This window comes from Acanthaster planci, linkage group LG06, assembly GCF_054643075.1.
Source record: "Acanthaster planci isolate LZ-2023a linkage group LG06, COTS_SCS, whole genome shotgun sequence".
Taxonomy (NCBI): domain Eukaryota; kingdom Metazoa; phylum Echinodermata; class Asteroidea; order Valvatida; family Acanthasteridae; genus Acanthaster; species Acanthaster planci.
Genome location: NC_141782.1, coordinates 212,484 through 228,471, shown reverse-complemented (window position 1 = coordinate 228,471; position 15,988 = coordinate 212,484). Strand labels below are relative to the sequence as shown.

Sequence of the window (15,988 nt, the reverse complement as noted above, 5' to 3'; positions counted from 1 at the left end):
GGGAGATATCAACAGCGCCCTCCAGTGGTCAAATGCTGCATTGGTCTCATCAGGGCTAGCTAGTTAGCTGCGGTACTGCCCGGTGCGGCGTAGGGATTGTTCCACATTTTTGTTGGTGTATTGTCCTTTTCCGTGAGGTTTTTTCTCCACAAAATGTCGAGGGACACTCAGTTCATCCTCAAGCATTTAGGAGAACTCGAACAGGTGGCTGAAGAGGTTCTTGCAGATAAACAACAGGTGTTATTATTATTTTCAGCTATTGGATCGATGGCATAGGCTACCCTACATTGAGCCAATTTCATTTCGGTTTAGGCTAGGCCTACTTGATAAACGTCATGAACATGCTGAATGTGGTAAACCAGTCGTGCCAGTGGCATATCCAGGTCTTTGGTCCAGGGGAGATGGATTTATTTTCTAAAAATGACTGTCCCATCTTTTAACCTGTGAAAAATCCCTCCCACGAAGGAGATAGGCCTAGTAACATTTGTTAAATTTTCAGCTCAACCGCAAAATTCCCCCCCCCCCCAAAAAATGATTAACCTTGAAGCTGGCTATGAGGTCAAACTGTTCTCATGGGGATTTTCACCTTACACCCACGCATAACCATGATTCCAAATTTCTCTTCTGGAATGGTTGGATATTCTGCAATTTCTCTGTGCTCTCAGTTCCAAAAACGTAGCCATGTCCCCTTGCTCTCTACCAACGGTGCCCTCTAGATATGAAACTGTTAAAGTCTTGTGACATATAACTGGACGTTCTCGTTTCATCATGTGTATAAATTTATGCTTTCATTTTTTCAGATAGTTGACCTGGATCGCACACGTAATGGTAATCGTGAAGGCCTGAGGTGCCTCATGAAGCAAAATCAACAAAGCAGAACTGGGGAATGTAAGTCATCAACTTGATAAACTACTTTCCCACCCCCCCAAAAAAAAAGAAACTCTTGAAAATGACATTTGTTGTATTCAGTCCTGGTGTGGCAGTTCAATACTTGTTGAATTTTGTATTTGTACTTTTTTAATTCTAATTTTAGTGCTTCGTGAGTCTTCTAACCTTGTATACAGTTTGTATGCATTCTTCATTTCTTTTGTTTTTAAACACCTTGTGTTTGTTTAATTGTTTTTGATCTATTGTAGCCAAGTCTTGGATTTGCTTTGGTAACATGTTCATCAAAGTTCCTGGACCTTCTGCACAGGCCATGGTAGAGCAAGGTAAAAAATCTACTACCCCTTACATGGTTCTCAAACAATCCATTCTCAGACACCCATGAAGTTTTGGTTTTGTTGCTTTGACAAATTTGTGAAAGATGTTTATTGCATCAGAGTTCAGTATTGTTCAGCTTGTTAAGATTTGTAGAGCATTGCATTGCATTTAAGTGAGTGGTTGCAATTGTTTTCCTGAAGTGGTGTTGAACTTTGAACCCTATCGCTCATTTCTTGTGTCCCTAGGCAAGACTTGTTGCAATGGTAACTTCTTTCAATCCAGGATCAAGATTGATACTAAATAAAGAAAGGATTTTCCATTGTTTAAGGAATAATCAATCCCTGTAAATAACATCAGGGTTGTATAAATAACAGAAGTTGTAAAATGTCTTTCAACAGATCAGAAGAAATTGGATGAAGAAATTGATCGACTTCACAAGGAGCTCAGACCCAAGGTGGCAAAGCTTAGAGATCTAGAAGGTGAGATTACTTTCTAGTAATCATTTTACAAGGCCCCTACAGTTCACCATATTCCAATCCTCCAAATAAGAATGGTTGTATTTGTGGTATTCTTTGATTCTGTTGCTGTTCAGTGTCCGTGGGTCTTTACCTGTTTGTTCTTTGGTTTAATTTCAAGCTGATCCAATGAAGTTGGACCAGCAAATCACATGACATGGTAGTCAAACTAGTCAAACAATCTGCCGTTTGAACTTCTTTCACAAATGACCGAGCCAAAGAGTGACATTTGGTATAGTTGTTGTTCTTTTGACCTTTTTCTTCTAATAACAGGGCAGAAAAAAGCAAAAGGATTTGATCTAACAGCGTTGTCCAGCGAGGAAATCAAAGCAGTCAAGAGGTGACAAGCTATCAAATCAAAACTCATCAAAGGCTTACACTTGACTGTTGCCTTCCAGTGCCACGACCTGGTTTTGCTGCATTTACCAGCCGTTCTGATCATCCATCTTTGACATGTTCCTGGAGCCATCAGAAAGAATTCATATGGTGTGATGCCACATTATCATTGGTACCAGCCACTTCTTGAAATGACTACCTCTAGAATGCCTTGAGGATGTTCATGTTTGACACTGAGATGATTGCTCATTTCTTTGGGTCCGTCTCCCCAAGATACTCCTCAGGATTCTGGGTCTCCTGACTATTTCAAGACTGAGCTTAGGGGAATAAGGAACAAACAATTTGTGTATTGTCAATCATGAGCCAGGTTTTTTGGCCAGGACTCAAAAAGTATACTTTAAATTTTGATAGACCGGCACATTTTGAACTTGTGCATACAAGCAAATCTTACGTAACCCTTGGACAACCAGTTTGGTCTTAAAAGTACAATAGTATTGCAATAGTAACGATGCATGTGACAGCCAACATGTTTTATGAAGCTTGATGAAGTGCAGTTTTTATTTACCAAGTAACTTCTGTAGAAAATGTAAAAAATGACAAAGGGTTGTTTGTAATAAAAGGAAAAGCTGACAAGCTAGAACAGGTTTGCTTCATTTTATTGCATTTTTCACCCAAAATTCGTGCCACATATATGCAATAACTCTTTTCAGAAACGAATTGACAAGGACGGAATAAATGTGATACTGTATAAAAACCTTAACAGCTTCGATGTCAATACAACCACCTCATGTGATAATAGAATGACAAGAAAATCATTGGAATATTGTACCATTCACTCATGAATTGGTCTATCTCAACCTTCAATTCAAATGCTAAATCCCACTTTTACCTATTTCATTCGTAGAGTTCTAGGCACAAGCAGACTTCCTTAACCCCTTGACGACGGGAATTTCTTTCTGAAAGCTGACTCCAAGAATTCCAGCCTCGCTTGGCAATCGAAGGCCGCCTGCCAAACCACAAATTCTCGGCATGCGGCTCTACTCACGCTTCCTCATTCCCGTTGCCTCTTTTCAAAGTGGGGACTATTGTGGAGCTGGTGATTATGGTGCAAATTCGGTCTTTTCATTTCTGGGCTACACACAAAGGCCAATTACCATATATACAAGAGCCAGGGTCTGCCTTCTTTCACCGTGTTCGCTCAAGTGTGGGCCGAGAATAATAGCTGAAAAGCAGGCTGAGGAGCTCAATTTTTACGGCAGCTCTGGCCTCGTCCCGGCGCGATGGAGTTAAAGTGAACTCACAAGGAAAGGACTTTCAAAATATTTTGTTGCAGAATTAATGTAAGCAAAAATGACAAGCAGATGAAACAATGCAAACATGGTTATGCAGTCCTGAAAGAGACATGTTTACAGGGAAGAAATATAATTAATGCATGTTCATGATTAATTGCAATAAAAAGTATGCTGGCCAATTGGTTTAGCACAGTAAGACCCATAAATCTGATACCCCGTTAGGGATAGTAGGGTGAGGAAGACCACTGTTGTGTGTTGTAACATACCAATCAGGATAACCAGACTAATATATATTGTAATACCCCAACCTGGATAATGCAATGAGTGTACTCAATCTTGTCTTTCAGAATGTTTAAGACTTGGTCCTGGTCTATATCTCCTCCAAGCACCTCTCATATCTTTGTGCAGTCACAAACTTATACACAGGTCAAGTTATCGGCTACAGGTAGGCCATTTCAATAATACTCCAGCTTATGAACCGACTTATAACGGCTTAGTGAGGCCCTTCCATCACGTTTTCTTGGTTGCTGTCAAGTGTTTGAAGAGTTGTCTCAGTTGAGTCTTTCTGTCATTGTGGCATCCTGTGAAAACAGAACAAGAAATGAGTAATTTTACTGCAAGGATATATGCTACAATTAGCACCAATGTGAACAAAAACTCGGATTTGACAACTCTAAACTGGTTCTTGATGTTCGCAGAATAAAGAAAAAGGTATCAATATGGCTTTTTTTCTCACCAAGGAATGTGTTGGTTGAGTAGGAGGGAGGACTGATGCAGTCAACTCCGCCTTCCTCCGCCACGACTGGACCGTCATCCCACATCAGATCAAATCCACCAATTCTTTTCTCCTTGCCCGTCATTCTGTAGTGAGGAGAAATTTAAAACAAGAATTGCGTTTAAAATCAGTATCTTTGTTTATGTGTCAGCCTCATGTCATGCACTGGACTGCTGACTGATGTGGCTTTGACATTAAGCCATTGTGAGAAGCTCCCCAGTTGCCATAGCGACAGACAGTATCATTGTGGATTCCAAAGCAACAGACCTGTGGTAATTGCTAAGTGTCTGTTCATAGCCCTTAGACAGAGAGTTGCCCTCAGATGTAACTTCAGCTAAAAAGCCTTTATGAGCACTGCGTTGGCCTCCTACCCCAATCCTAGCTAGGCAACTGCTCTTTAGCTACATGTATCAGGATACAACCACTCCATAAGTTAGCTGAGTCTAGTACCTGCTCTCCATGTCAATGATATGCAGCATATCTTCCAGCAAGCCAAATTTGAGGTTGTAATCATCCTGACTGCTGGCTGTCAAGGATGGAGAAGCGTTGACTTCAATCAACCACCTGCCAAGAGGAAAAGGCATCATGTACTTCACAGAATATTGTCAAAAATCAATCATCACACTACACACAGATTTCATCAATCCCTCCTCTCCAACTGACAATTAAAAAAAAACATTTGCACTCTCAGTTTTCTACTTTGTATTTGCAAAAACAAGTTAAAAGCCACTGTCTAAGTATCAAATTCAATGTACTCTATACAAGATCTAAATTAGTTCCCAATAAGAATCTTAAATACACAATCAGGATTCTAACAGAATAGTTGAAATTACATTTCCAAATTAAGATTTTAAGACTGACACACTCAGTATTCAAACTAAGAAAGTTTTCAAAACAATTCTTGGATTATCAATAATCATTATTATTTTACTGACAGAAAACTTTGGAATCTGAGAATGAACTCACGGTTTGAGATCCTGTCCAATCAGAATGTCATAGCCATACAGCTCAAAGCAATGCTTGTCATTTATCATGATCTTCTGAACGCTGTGTAGACTCTTGATGAAGATATCATTCATGTTTCGGAACATTTCCTCCATCTGTAACGGCACAATCACCTCTCTAATGAGAACTTTGTTCTTAAGTCAGCGTTACTGGACCATGCAGCAGTGATATTTGTTTTTTTTCTGACAATAAATCCTGTTTTCCTGAGTCCCAAGTTCAGTTTCTTACAGACATTTAAAACTCCAGTTTATATGTTGCAAAACTGCACTGAAGTTTAAAGTTGTGAGAAACAGATAAAAGAAAAAATCTGGATAGACTTAAGAGTAAATCTGCTCTCTGGAGCCTTGACAAAGAATTCTGCGACACAAAATTTGCTGAGAATAATCTTTCAAGGAGACAAAAGAGGGAAGATGACTTATAAGTCTATGGTCAAGAAAGTTAGTATTCATTAAATTTCCTGAAGAAGGACCAGTGTTTACATGCTATAATTTCACTGATCATTGCATGTTACAGACGAAAATGCCAAAGATACTTACATCTTGAATGCCATGCTTGGCAGTCAAGTACTGCCTGAATTGCTGCATAGACCACTTGCAACCTTTCTCTGGGTCGTAGTCTGGTGCTGTCTTCTGCACAGCAACATTGGTCAGATGAACAACTGTTTGGACAGGTTTGTTAAGGATGGCTGTTTCATTCTAACCTTTGTGCGATTGACTCAAGAACTGCAGCTGACACAGGGAAGGGCACAGGCTCAAGACAGCCAGTTCAAGATGTAGGGTGTACACAGACAGGTGTTTTTCACCACATTGTGCACAAAAGTGACTCAATGTAAAAGGCATATGACAGAGTAGAAATGTCCTTGTAATAAAATTCAAGTTTTCCCTTTTTACCAGGGAAGAGGCTGTAGTTACAGTCATGATCTTATTTCAGTTTGTCTTAGCACAAGAAGGGCTTGCTGTTCAAAGAAAAGGATACAGGTGTCATCAATGGATTCTAGAGAGAATCTAGAATTTGAGAATCTTGCAAATCCGCTCCTGTACAGCCATGCTTTGAGTGGAATATACTGCAGGAAAGGCAGAAATTACAGGTGGATCACTGAACATGGTAAAGATATTGCTGTTGATATAAAAAGCAACACTTAAGGCCATATGTCTAAAAACCTCATCTGATAAAGTGTTTAACGTTCAAGAAAAAATGCTATTATCAGAAATTTGATCGATTGACAAACAACGAGGTCTTCCATAATATAATTAGGTGATTATGTTGAATGTGAATGATGATTTCAAGATGGTATGATGGATGAACTACAACAGTGGAGCTCTCTGTCAACAGAAATCAGTCCTTGGTAATCTTGGATGAGGTACAACAAAGCCACTTGTTCTTCGTTATTTAAATGCCCGACTAAATTTAATATAAATCAGTTTGTTACAAGTTGACTTAAGGTGCCTTTCCATATGTATGTTTTTTTGGTGCATGGCGTACATGATGCGTTCATACGTTTCACTTTCACAGACATAAAAATCGACTCCATTAACTTAACACATGTGTGTGTTGCATTCAGATGTCAAAATAACTCTGGGAGCAATTTCAATGGATATGTAATGCTTGGAGCTAGTGTTGATGCTCATATGAGAGGGTGTCGTTAAACTGGTACATACCGAGGTGACAAGGACGTAGACCCTAAGATCGAATTTCCTCCCTCCGATGAGGTAAGGGCGCTCAATATACCGCGACACAATGTATGTCTCTGGCTGTTCTTTTTCCTCATCCTTACCATCTCTGGGCCGGTAACTATCACTCTGAGGGAAGGCAAAAATGAAAACCAATACAACAACAATACAAAATAATAAACTATTCATGATTACATGAATTATTCATAAGTGTTAAACTATGACCTATCTGTACCTTCTTCCATTCCATGATGTCTTTAAGTTTCTTGAAGAGGAAGATGCCTTTGCCTTGAGACTTAGCAACTGGCTTCATGATCCAGATGGAACCAGGATTTCTCTTAAACTCATCCACAAACATGTGATACTCTGACTAGAAGTAAGAAATAGAATTCAACCCAAATATTAAACATGGCCGGATGCACTCATTAATATTCACAATTCACTTTATAACTTATTACAAATTATTATTCACAACTACAGCTGAGGATTGACTTAAAAACAATTCATAACGAATTTAATCTTGTCATGGACATCAAGTAGTCGTAATCCACTTGTCACAATTCAAATCTGACTGTTTGACTGTTTAGGATATTATATATTATTCATAAATCATAAAAATCTATTGACATTTTTGAGAAATGTGAAGTCGCTGATTACTTGACCTTTGCTTGACCTTTAGTCTGTCCAACAGAAATCAAGTGGCTGTTTCATGGCTCAGTTGGCAGAGAAACTTACTGGCAGTTCAAAGGTCATTGGGAAGAAATCGCATCTGGAAGCTTCTACTTTGCTAACTTCTCGTTCCAACTGCTTGCGATATCTCTTTAGATTCTTCACCATTAAGTTCTTGCGAGTCAACTGCCGATGAAAATAATAAAAAAATCAGTACATGCAACAGCAGTGGGATACAAAAACTAGAAAATGAACACTATATCTATTGGATAAACTAGACACCATGAAGTGGGAATATCAGGCCAAACAAAAAGATATAGCTGTGATGGTGGTCATAAAACAAACCATGACAGTTAAAATCTAAGTAATTAATTATTATTTCTAATCTAGCTGACAACAGTGTGGGAGGAAAATGAAATGGATGTATAAGGCATTTTATCTGACAAACTTGTCAACTTTGGTGAGCTTCAAATGGTCATCATTAAAAATCTGCATGATTTGAAACATAGCAGATGTTCCTAAGTGAAGTTTACATACTGCAGCTCTGATAAACAAAACATAGAGCGATGTGAACACCAAAAGGGAGAAACAAATGTTTGTGGAAAGATATAACGACTTGTGGCTCATATTCAGAGGAGACGGTGGAGGACGTCGATTTTCATTGAGATGGTCTGGCATCATTAGGAAGGATAGGGCAAGTCAGTTGCAATGTCCCTCCTTTACTAAGTAGGCTTCTTCACAAACCTGTTGCCGTATGCTACATTACTTGTTGGCCTTACCTCATAGTGATTTCGAAAGTGGTTGATGCGTACATGGTCCTCCATGTAGCACGTGTCAAAGTATTCTCGCATCCAAACCCGATCCGCCCAGAAAAAGTCAAAATCAAATTCATCCCTACAAGCGAGTGGAAGGAGAGGGGCATGGCATGGGGGCAAAAATAAAATCATGATTGCGACCACAACAAAACAAAATCAAGGGTGGAAATTGGGCTGAAAGTCAGGGAAGGAGCAGTCCATTTGGAAAAACCAAAGGAACTAACTGTCATTGGAGGATTTCTCTGTTGAAGATTCTCTTTACACTCTGCTATTGACAGCAGTTATCCAGAAATTTTCTTGGGTCAGAAGGTAAATTTATTTTCACACATTGCCTCATTGTGACATTTATTTTGTCTAAGCTCACAAATATTCCATTCAAAACAGCAGCAAATTAGCAGTTTGAGTATTTACAGGCTCAGGAGCAAGGCGTTCTACTCTCATCAATTATTCCAAAGAACTGGTTTTTCTCCTGACTTTCATCCCAATTGTTTTAATGCAACAGAAGACAATCTGAACCAAACAGGTGGCCATCTTGTATTTGATTGGCCAAATTTTGTCACAGTTACAGGACAACTAGAGCACAACTTGTTATTTGATATGAAATGAAAGGGATTCCAATACAAAGTAAATCAGCGGGTTAGCCACTGATTCCCATTAAGCGATGGCATTAACAATCCAAGATGGCTACCCCCATGGATCAGATTGTCTGTTGCTATGGGTGCAAGGTGATTGACCTCTAACCTCATAATGATTCCTAAAGTGATTAATCCTGACATGTTCTTGCATGTAGAAGTGATCAAAGTACTCCTTCATCCAGCCCACGTCAGCCCAAAAGAAATCAAAGTCCGCATCTCTGCAGCGAGCATACACACACACACGATTCCACCATTAATTTATACAGATTTATGTGCATGAATTATGTCCATGAAGGTTAGTATGGTGAATTGTCAGATGGAAATGGATTTCAAGTAAAGAATTTGATTGAGGCAGGAGAGGGGGGACCCTTAAACCTTGGCCACATTTCTGTGATAGATACTGTCCACAATAATCATCAAATTGTACAGAAAACATAAACAGCATAAACGGATTTCAAAGGGCTTCTTCACCATTCAAACAAATTTCAGAAATTTTGCCAAATAATTTTCCACATCAGCCTTAACCATAAGTTTCTCCAGGGAAAATACTGATTTACAACAGCACTTGAGTAAAATTAGTTCTGAGCCGAGAGCTTGGCAGAGGAGAATGGATACAGGAGAAGCTGGGGGTTACAGGGAGGGGGTACCCAGAGGTATGTGAGTTTGTGAGAGGGATCTTTGGCAGAGGGCAGCTGACCAGTACTTCAAAGGTGTGATGTAGGGAATAGATTGATGTGTAGAGGAGTAAGTATTAGTAGGCAGATGGTATTTCCCATAATGCATTAGATATAATCAACGTTGAGCTAACTGAGGAGAGAAAAGACAAACATATTGATGTCAACAGGTTCACAGAAAGAATGCGGAAGCAGAATCTTTACAGCCAGACTCCAGTGAGAAATAAGGTGGTATTAAAGTTAACTTCATATCTCCATAGAACAGAACAGTGCATTTGAAACGGGGGCAAAAGTTATTATACAAAAACCATACTTGGCAGAGGTGTTTTAAGGATGGATTTGCGCCGGGGAGATGTAAATTAATTTGGGATTTTTGCCCTGCCCGATGTGTATTATAACACTCTATACTCAGTGAATGCCCCCAAAGGCTTGTGAAATACATGTAGTTGTTTGTGGTACCTGCTGCTACATCTGATTTGAAACAGCCAGCCAACACCAGCAAGCTTGGTGGTCGAGTGGTTAAGACGTCTGCACTAGTAAGCAGGAGGTCGTGGGTTCGAGTCCCAACCGAGTACACTTGTGATTTTTTTTCACAAGCCTTCAGGGGCATACACTGAGTATACAGTGTTAAAATACACGTCGGGCAGGGCAAAAATCCAAAATTACTTGGCAGAGGTGCTTTCCTTTTCTGTTTTAAGGCCGGTTTATACTTCAAGCAAATGTGAAAGCAAAGAGAATCTGACGTCACAAAATATTTACAGCAAATTTCCCTCAAGGTTGAAATGTGTTCAACGTTTGCCAATTTGCAGCATAAATATTTGATTTGATGGCACATACTCAAATTTGTGTTTGCTTTCGAGCCAAATATAAACCGACCTTTACAAATACGAAAGGGGCCAAAATATGCCAGGTGCAAAAAATTCGTAAACAAAATTGGAAATATCAATAGTCACTGAATTTCCAAAATGTTCCATGCTTTTTTGAGGGCTATGGAATTTGTCAACCTTGTGAGTCCATAAAGATGGATTTTAATACCGTTTGAAAATTGGTTTTAATTGGATTTTTGGCTGGTGATCTTTCACTTTTAAAGTGTTTTGGTATGAGAAATTGAGATGAAATATAAATTTATCAGGTAGATACTCAGAGGTACCTTCAAGAAGGAACACATTTGCTTTGGTCCGAGTTTGCCAAAAACAAACATTGAATGTCAGACTTACTCTTTGACCTCGACCCAGTTCTTGGATCGCAACACATCAAGGATGGTGTTCTGTAGGGAGCATTTGAAGCGAATAGGACGATCCCTAGAAAAACAGACAAAGATCTGGGCATTTCTCTATCATTACAAATCTTGGACCAAACTCTAGGAACTGTTTCTGATAGATTCATCCCTCATGGAACAACTGATAAAACATGACATTTCAATCTAACATCTGAGTAGATTCTGTAAATTGAAAAATTTGAGCAGATTTGGTTTCAATTTATTTTATGTCATCGTGAAAACTGTTGTGTTGGGATTCAGAGGTACATGTAGACAAGATTGAAGGCTGGATCTGGACTGAGAGTTTGCTCTTACCCAATTCCCTTGCGTATAGCAGGTCTATAGTTCTGTAAGTTTGCCTGTAAAAAGATTAGTGTAAACAAACAGGATAAATAGATACGTTGTCAGAAAAATTGTTAGAAATATGAATTATGATGACCAACTGTACACTGAAATAACATTGCATGGATTTGGAAGGCTTCTGCAGAAAGATGGTTTACAGCAATGTAGCAGAACAGTCGTTTCTTTAAATTTACAATTGTTCTTTATGGTTTTCATGGCCCATTCAATAATTCGGCCATTTTTAGGCCAACACAGTGTGTGTGTTGGGTGTGATCATGTTGCACTAGATCCATCGACCTGTGTGAAAATCTGTGATGTTTCCTTTTTCGACACAATCTTCCACAAGTACCGATGAAAGAAAACGGAATTGGTTGATGGTGGAATTATTGGCAAATCATGCAATAAGATCGACAGGAGCACAACGATCCGGCGATCGCCCGTGCGGATCGACTGATTGCGCTGAGCGTGGTCAGCACACACACACTACCACATCACAGTCAGCAGAGCAAAGCCAGCAAGGAACTTCAGCCAGTGTCTGCATTTCTGAAATCATTTCAAAACTACTTCCAAGTCAGAATGTGATTCCAAACACTCATTACTCACCCTTCCACCCTTGTTCATTTTTAAGAATACGAACTGGCCGATCAGATCAAAACATTTCAATAACCACCCCTCGTATTGTCGAACAGCTATCTCAGTATCTAACTCCGCTTCTCTCGTCGTCATAGTGCAATTAGACAGCGCCCTCTCGTGACGATACCTGAAAATCTACACGCCTCCAGTATTTCACAATTTGGGTCCGACGCGGAGGGTGTGAAATTTCAAAAATACACAGCGCATTCCCCTCCATTCCCAGAATCATTCCCGGTGTCTGTCTCCATAAAAAACAACAAAACCTAGGGAAATCAGTCACATTTTTGTAAACGAAGGAATTTTTTGGTAAATTTTATTGAAACTTACTGAGTAAAAAAAAAGTAGCACAAAAACAGAGTCATTCATTTTGCGTTATTGGAACAGCGTAACTCAAATCATTATTTAAAACTCTGCTTTCAATTAAACATCTCATTTTTAGCTTCAAAACATTCTAAAGTTAATTATGGAAAACTGGAAGAGCAAAGACTGCATCAGTGTAATTAACTTCACAGCTTCATCCTCATTTATTTGTTAGATTCAACCAATATTTACATTCATTTAGAAACTCTCAACAGACTTTGAAAATGTAACTTTGAACTACCTGCCCCAAGTTAGTCATACTTCTTCCACACAGGTACGATATATGAACAGTGCAACATAACTGAGATGGTAATATGACATGGCCCAAATTAATGATGGGGTTGCTAGGCACAATACAAAACTAACCAGAAAAGTAATTTAATTAACTTGATTTAACTTTAATTGCATTAAGACAGAAAACATCACACCAAAAAAGAGGAGCCAGACAATTTCCATTAAATCTCATGAAACCTGGGCTGGTAACCCGTGTTATACTTTCTTAGCTCAACATTTCTGGGTTCAGGCAAATGAAATTAACACTAGGTTTCATGCAAAACAAAAACCAACACTAAATCTCATTCTGAGCACATTCTTCAACAAACTGCAACTCAAACACATCAACAATATGAACAATTTCAAAGCAGGTCCTTCTTTTGTCATGATTGTGTGTTCGTTTTTGTTCCCTCCAGTATTTTTCTCTTCCACTCCTCATAGTCACTGTTGCCATTGGATACACCATGCTGCTTTGCTATTGGTTGCCTCTTTGGTGGGCTGCACTCTTCTGGCAAATAAAGAAATGGGGAAAACATACATTTTAGAGAAAATGCTTCCAAATTTAAAGCACTTGAAATCAGAAAATGTGAAAGTCTGCCTCCTCATCTACTTAGGGAGGCTGGATTGATGTCCATTTATATACAGACCTTCAAAGGATTTTTCTAGGTCTTCCAACCAATGTCCTTGTCTCTTAGATTTACCCGTCTTTCTTTCCCCTGCAGAGTTGTAAAAAAAAAGGTGGAAAATTTCAATCAAAATGATGTCTGAAATTAAATACAGCATCAACTTTGGAACAATATATCACCATAAGTCAGTGATTGAAATATTGGATTGGAACCTGCCTGCTGGCCCCAGTGAACCTGATGGTTAATTGGTTAAGGTATTTTCACATGCAAGCTGGAGGTTGAGGGTTCACATCTCAACCTAGCAAAAGGGTGCTATTTTCTCACAAGCTCTGACACTTTGCTGACTGCTCTCTTACCTATGACAGCTGTAGCATGTGTTGTGAGGTCAGAGCTCAGTCTGTCAAAAGTGGATCTCTTCACTCCAGCAACCAACAGAAATTTACTCTTCTCTACCTTGATTTTTAGATGCCTGATGATGAAAAAAGAAACCTTGTATTTGTGGGTAGTATGCCCAGATGCGGTGTGAGTTGTATGTTCATGTACTGAAAAAAAGATTAGTCCAAATCAAACTTTTGGGTTGACAAATTATGAAATTTCAGCAGATGTTGATAATTTATGATACTGAAGTCTAATTTTCCACAGGGTATGCACAAAGGAGGTTTCCCTGTGGAACAGAAGAACCACCCTGTAAGATGGCTACCACACATGGCCCTCTATAGTTCTGAAAATCATCCAGTGCAATAAACTTTAGCTACCCAAGGACTTCATCTCGGAAGTTCCCTTTTCCCACAAAACTCCATATTCAGGAATACTTTCTAAATTAGAAGCAGGTACATTATGCGCATGTATCTCCCTACCTGCACGCAGTGTACAAACTTCCAGTTGTAAACAATGAACTGTTGAAGTTGACATCGTCCCTTGCTGACTCGCTCATTTTTCCTTCACATTCTTTTCTGTATCTGAACGACAAAAATACAAAGAGAGAAAAAAAGTTACCACCCTTTCAGGATTTTTCTTTTACTTTTAGCTTTTGGAAATTATTCAAATTTGAAAAGTAAGACTACACTGGTACATTTTCAACTTTAGTGGAATGATTGATCATTCAGCAGTTTGTGAAATAAATTTATGGCAATAAAGACAGGGTCCCTGATTTAAATTTACATGGACTAGTAACCTCCGTGGTAGTCTGTTTTATTTTTAGTCTCAAATTTTCAGAGAAGCTAGCACCTTGCCAGAATCTCTAGTGCTGGGTGGACTGCAGGCAAACAACCAAACTGTACAGCAAGATCTCTGATACCAATATCTTGCTTCATCTCCAGGATGTTCTCTAACGTCTTGTACAACGTAGTGTAGACTTTTCTTGTTACTCCTGAACACCGGATGGCAGCATTCTGGAAACAAATAAAATGAAAGTAAACTGTGTAAATACTACTGATAAATATCAGCTTTTTATTATTCATTCTTTTGATGGAGTTAAAATGAGTGCTGGTAAATATGAAATTAACGATATTAATGCACAGAATGAGATAACATACATTCAGAAGACTGATGAAGATAACTGATGAAGATGCCTTTCAGGATCTTGAATATTTATTTATTTATTTATTTTGTTTCCATAACCAACAGTGAAGAAATCGCCATTTACAGGTTAGGTAACCTGTGATAGTGATGATGACAATGATAATGATTGGTTATGATTGTCCCAAATCAAATACAGAATCTACCAAACAATATGAGGAGATTTACTTTGTTGATTGGTTGGTCCACTGATGTTGCTGCCAGCTCAATGCACATGACTGCCTGGCATGTGCTGTTTGGGCCAAGGGCTGTTGCTGACATGCATCGGATTTCACAAAGTCTCAGCAATTCCTCGGCTTTCCTAAAAGAAGTTGCAACACAGAATAAAAAAGGCAGTATAAGTTCCACATACGGACATCGCTAATTCCCCTTCCAGTGGTTTACTAGCAATCAAAAAGTGATAACATGTCCTAAAAAGTCAAATGTATTGAAGCATTTACTTAGAAAACACTTTGAATTTTTCAGGCCAGTTGCATCGGCTTGTGCACAGGGCCTCAAGTGATGTCTGTTTATGAAACTCTTTCCAAAAAGGCCGTAACCTGGTTTATTAGGAATTTTTTAATACAAATTGTGAGGTTGCAAACGAATATTACCGTTGCCACCTTGATCACGATGGTTATTAGGCTCCTACTCTGAAATGCAATGGACTTCCACTAAGCAAATGAATTAGATGGTGTTTCACGGTCACAAAAACAAGAACAGATCCAAGCTAGGGAACAACGTCAATCAGGCAGTCAGGGAGAAGTCTGAGTAACTACCCACAGGATTCAACATCATCTGTTCCAACATTTTGGACATGGATTTGGCAACAGAAACTAGGCTTAATACGTTAGCAGCGTGACCCTGGAGGTAGGCCTGGCCTGCTATAATTGGTAAACTTCTAAAAAGTTGTGTTATGATAGTGTGGTTCGCCTCTAGAATGTCTAGGCTCTTACGTTCAAGGTACATAATCAATTTGCACTAGGCCTACTTGTACAATGCAAGGAAAACACAGGAAATGGACAGGCCTAGATCATGCATGACGTAGATCTGGAAGAGAAAAAAAACCTAGCCCTAACCTAGCTTACCTGATTACATCTTTTGATGAAATTCCGATTTTCAAAGCCAAAGTTTTGATCTCTGATGGATTCATTGTTCACGTTTGGTTATCAGTAATTCATTGATCGGCATTAAACTCCAAACCGGAACCCGCGCCAAATGTCCGGGCTTTAAATCACGTGCCGTGTCGAGACTGGCGTCAATAAGCCAACGGATGGCGCCCTTCAGTAAGCTTTGGTTGGTCTGTAATCCTTTTCATTTAATCAATTTGTAATGAAATTTTTTAAGGCA

At 39.1% G+C, this 15,988-nt stretch overlaps 3 protein-coding genes across 7 annotated transcripts; 1 reads left to right on the top strand and 2 right to left on the bottom strand.

The window, feature by feature from the left end:
- Positions 1-39: 39 nt before the first annotated feature.
- pdrg1 (p53 and DNA damage regulated 1) lies at positions 40-2,694 on the top strand. The gene is made up of 5 exons (XM_022226688.2): positions 40-237; positions 801-888; positions 1,137-1,211; positions 1,602-1,682; positions 1,992-2,694. The coding sequence occupies exons 1-5, from the start codon at positions 154-156 to the stop codon at positions 2,060-2,062; spliced, it is 399 nt and encodes a 132-aa protein (XP_022082380.1). The 5' UTR covers positions 40-153; the 3' UTR covers positions 2,063-2,694.
- On the bottom strand, positions 2,693-11,935 carry ttll9 (tubulin tyrosine ligase like 9). Of its 3 annotated transcripts, XR_015425562.1 has the most exons (14): positions 11,793-11,935; positions 11,163-11,206; positions 10,807-10,890; positions 8,245-8,359; positions 7,532-7,651; positions 7,032-7,166; positions 6,785-6,925; positions 6,102-6,189; positions 5,663-5,784; positions 5,088-5,221; positions 4,572-4,685; positions 4,083-4,207; positions 3,058-3,927; positions 2,693-2,989 (listed from the first exon to the last, which is right to left on the bottom strand). XR_015425562.1 is itself a non-coding variant. In XM_022226741.2 (13 exons), exons 1-13 carry the CDS (start codon positions 11,913-11,915, stop codon positions 3,857-3,859), a joined length of 1,413 nt encoding a protein of 470 aa, XP_022082433.2. In that variant the 5' UTR covers positions 11,916-11,935; the 3' UTR covers positions 2,693-3,856. The 3 variants fall into 3 exon arrangements, 2 of the variants coding, with proteins under 2 accessions (XP_022082433.2, XP_022082432.2); XM_022226741.2 differs by lacking the exon at positions 8,245-8,359 and adding an exon at positions 9,022-9,133 and having other exon boundaries at positions 2,693-3,927; XM_022226740.2 differs by having other exon boundaries at positions 2,693-3,927.
- Positions 11,936-12,322: 387 nt separating this feature from the next.
- Positions 12,323-15,894, bottom strand: orc6 (origin recognition complex subunit 6). Of its 3 annotated transcripts, none has more exons than XM_022226648.2 (7): positions 15,727-15,894; positions 14,828-14,960; positions 14,309-14,472; positions 13,939-14,040; positions 13,438-13,550; positions 13,103-13,171; positions 12,323-12,960 (listed from the first exon to the last, which is right to left on the bottom strand). In XM_022226648.2, exons 1-7 carry the CDS (start codon positions 15,789-15,791, stop codon positions 12,839-12,841), a joined length of 768 nt encoding a protein of 255 aa, XP_022082340.2. In that variant the 5' UTR covers positions 15,792-15,894; the 3' UTR covers positions 12,323-12,838. The 3 variants fall into 3 exon arrangements, with proteins under 3 accessions (XP_022082340.2, XP_022082339.2, XP_022082341.2); XM_022226647.2 differs by having other exon boundaries at positions 12,323-12,963; positions 15,727-15,892; XM_022226649.2 differs by lacking the exon at positions 15,727-15,894 and adding an exon at positions 15,595-15,697 and having other exon boundaries at positions 12,323-12,963.
- Positions 15,895-15,988: the final 94 nt, after the last annotated feature.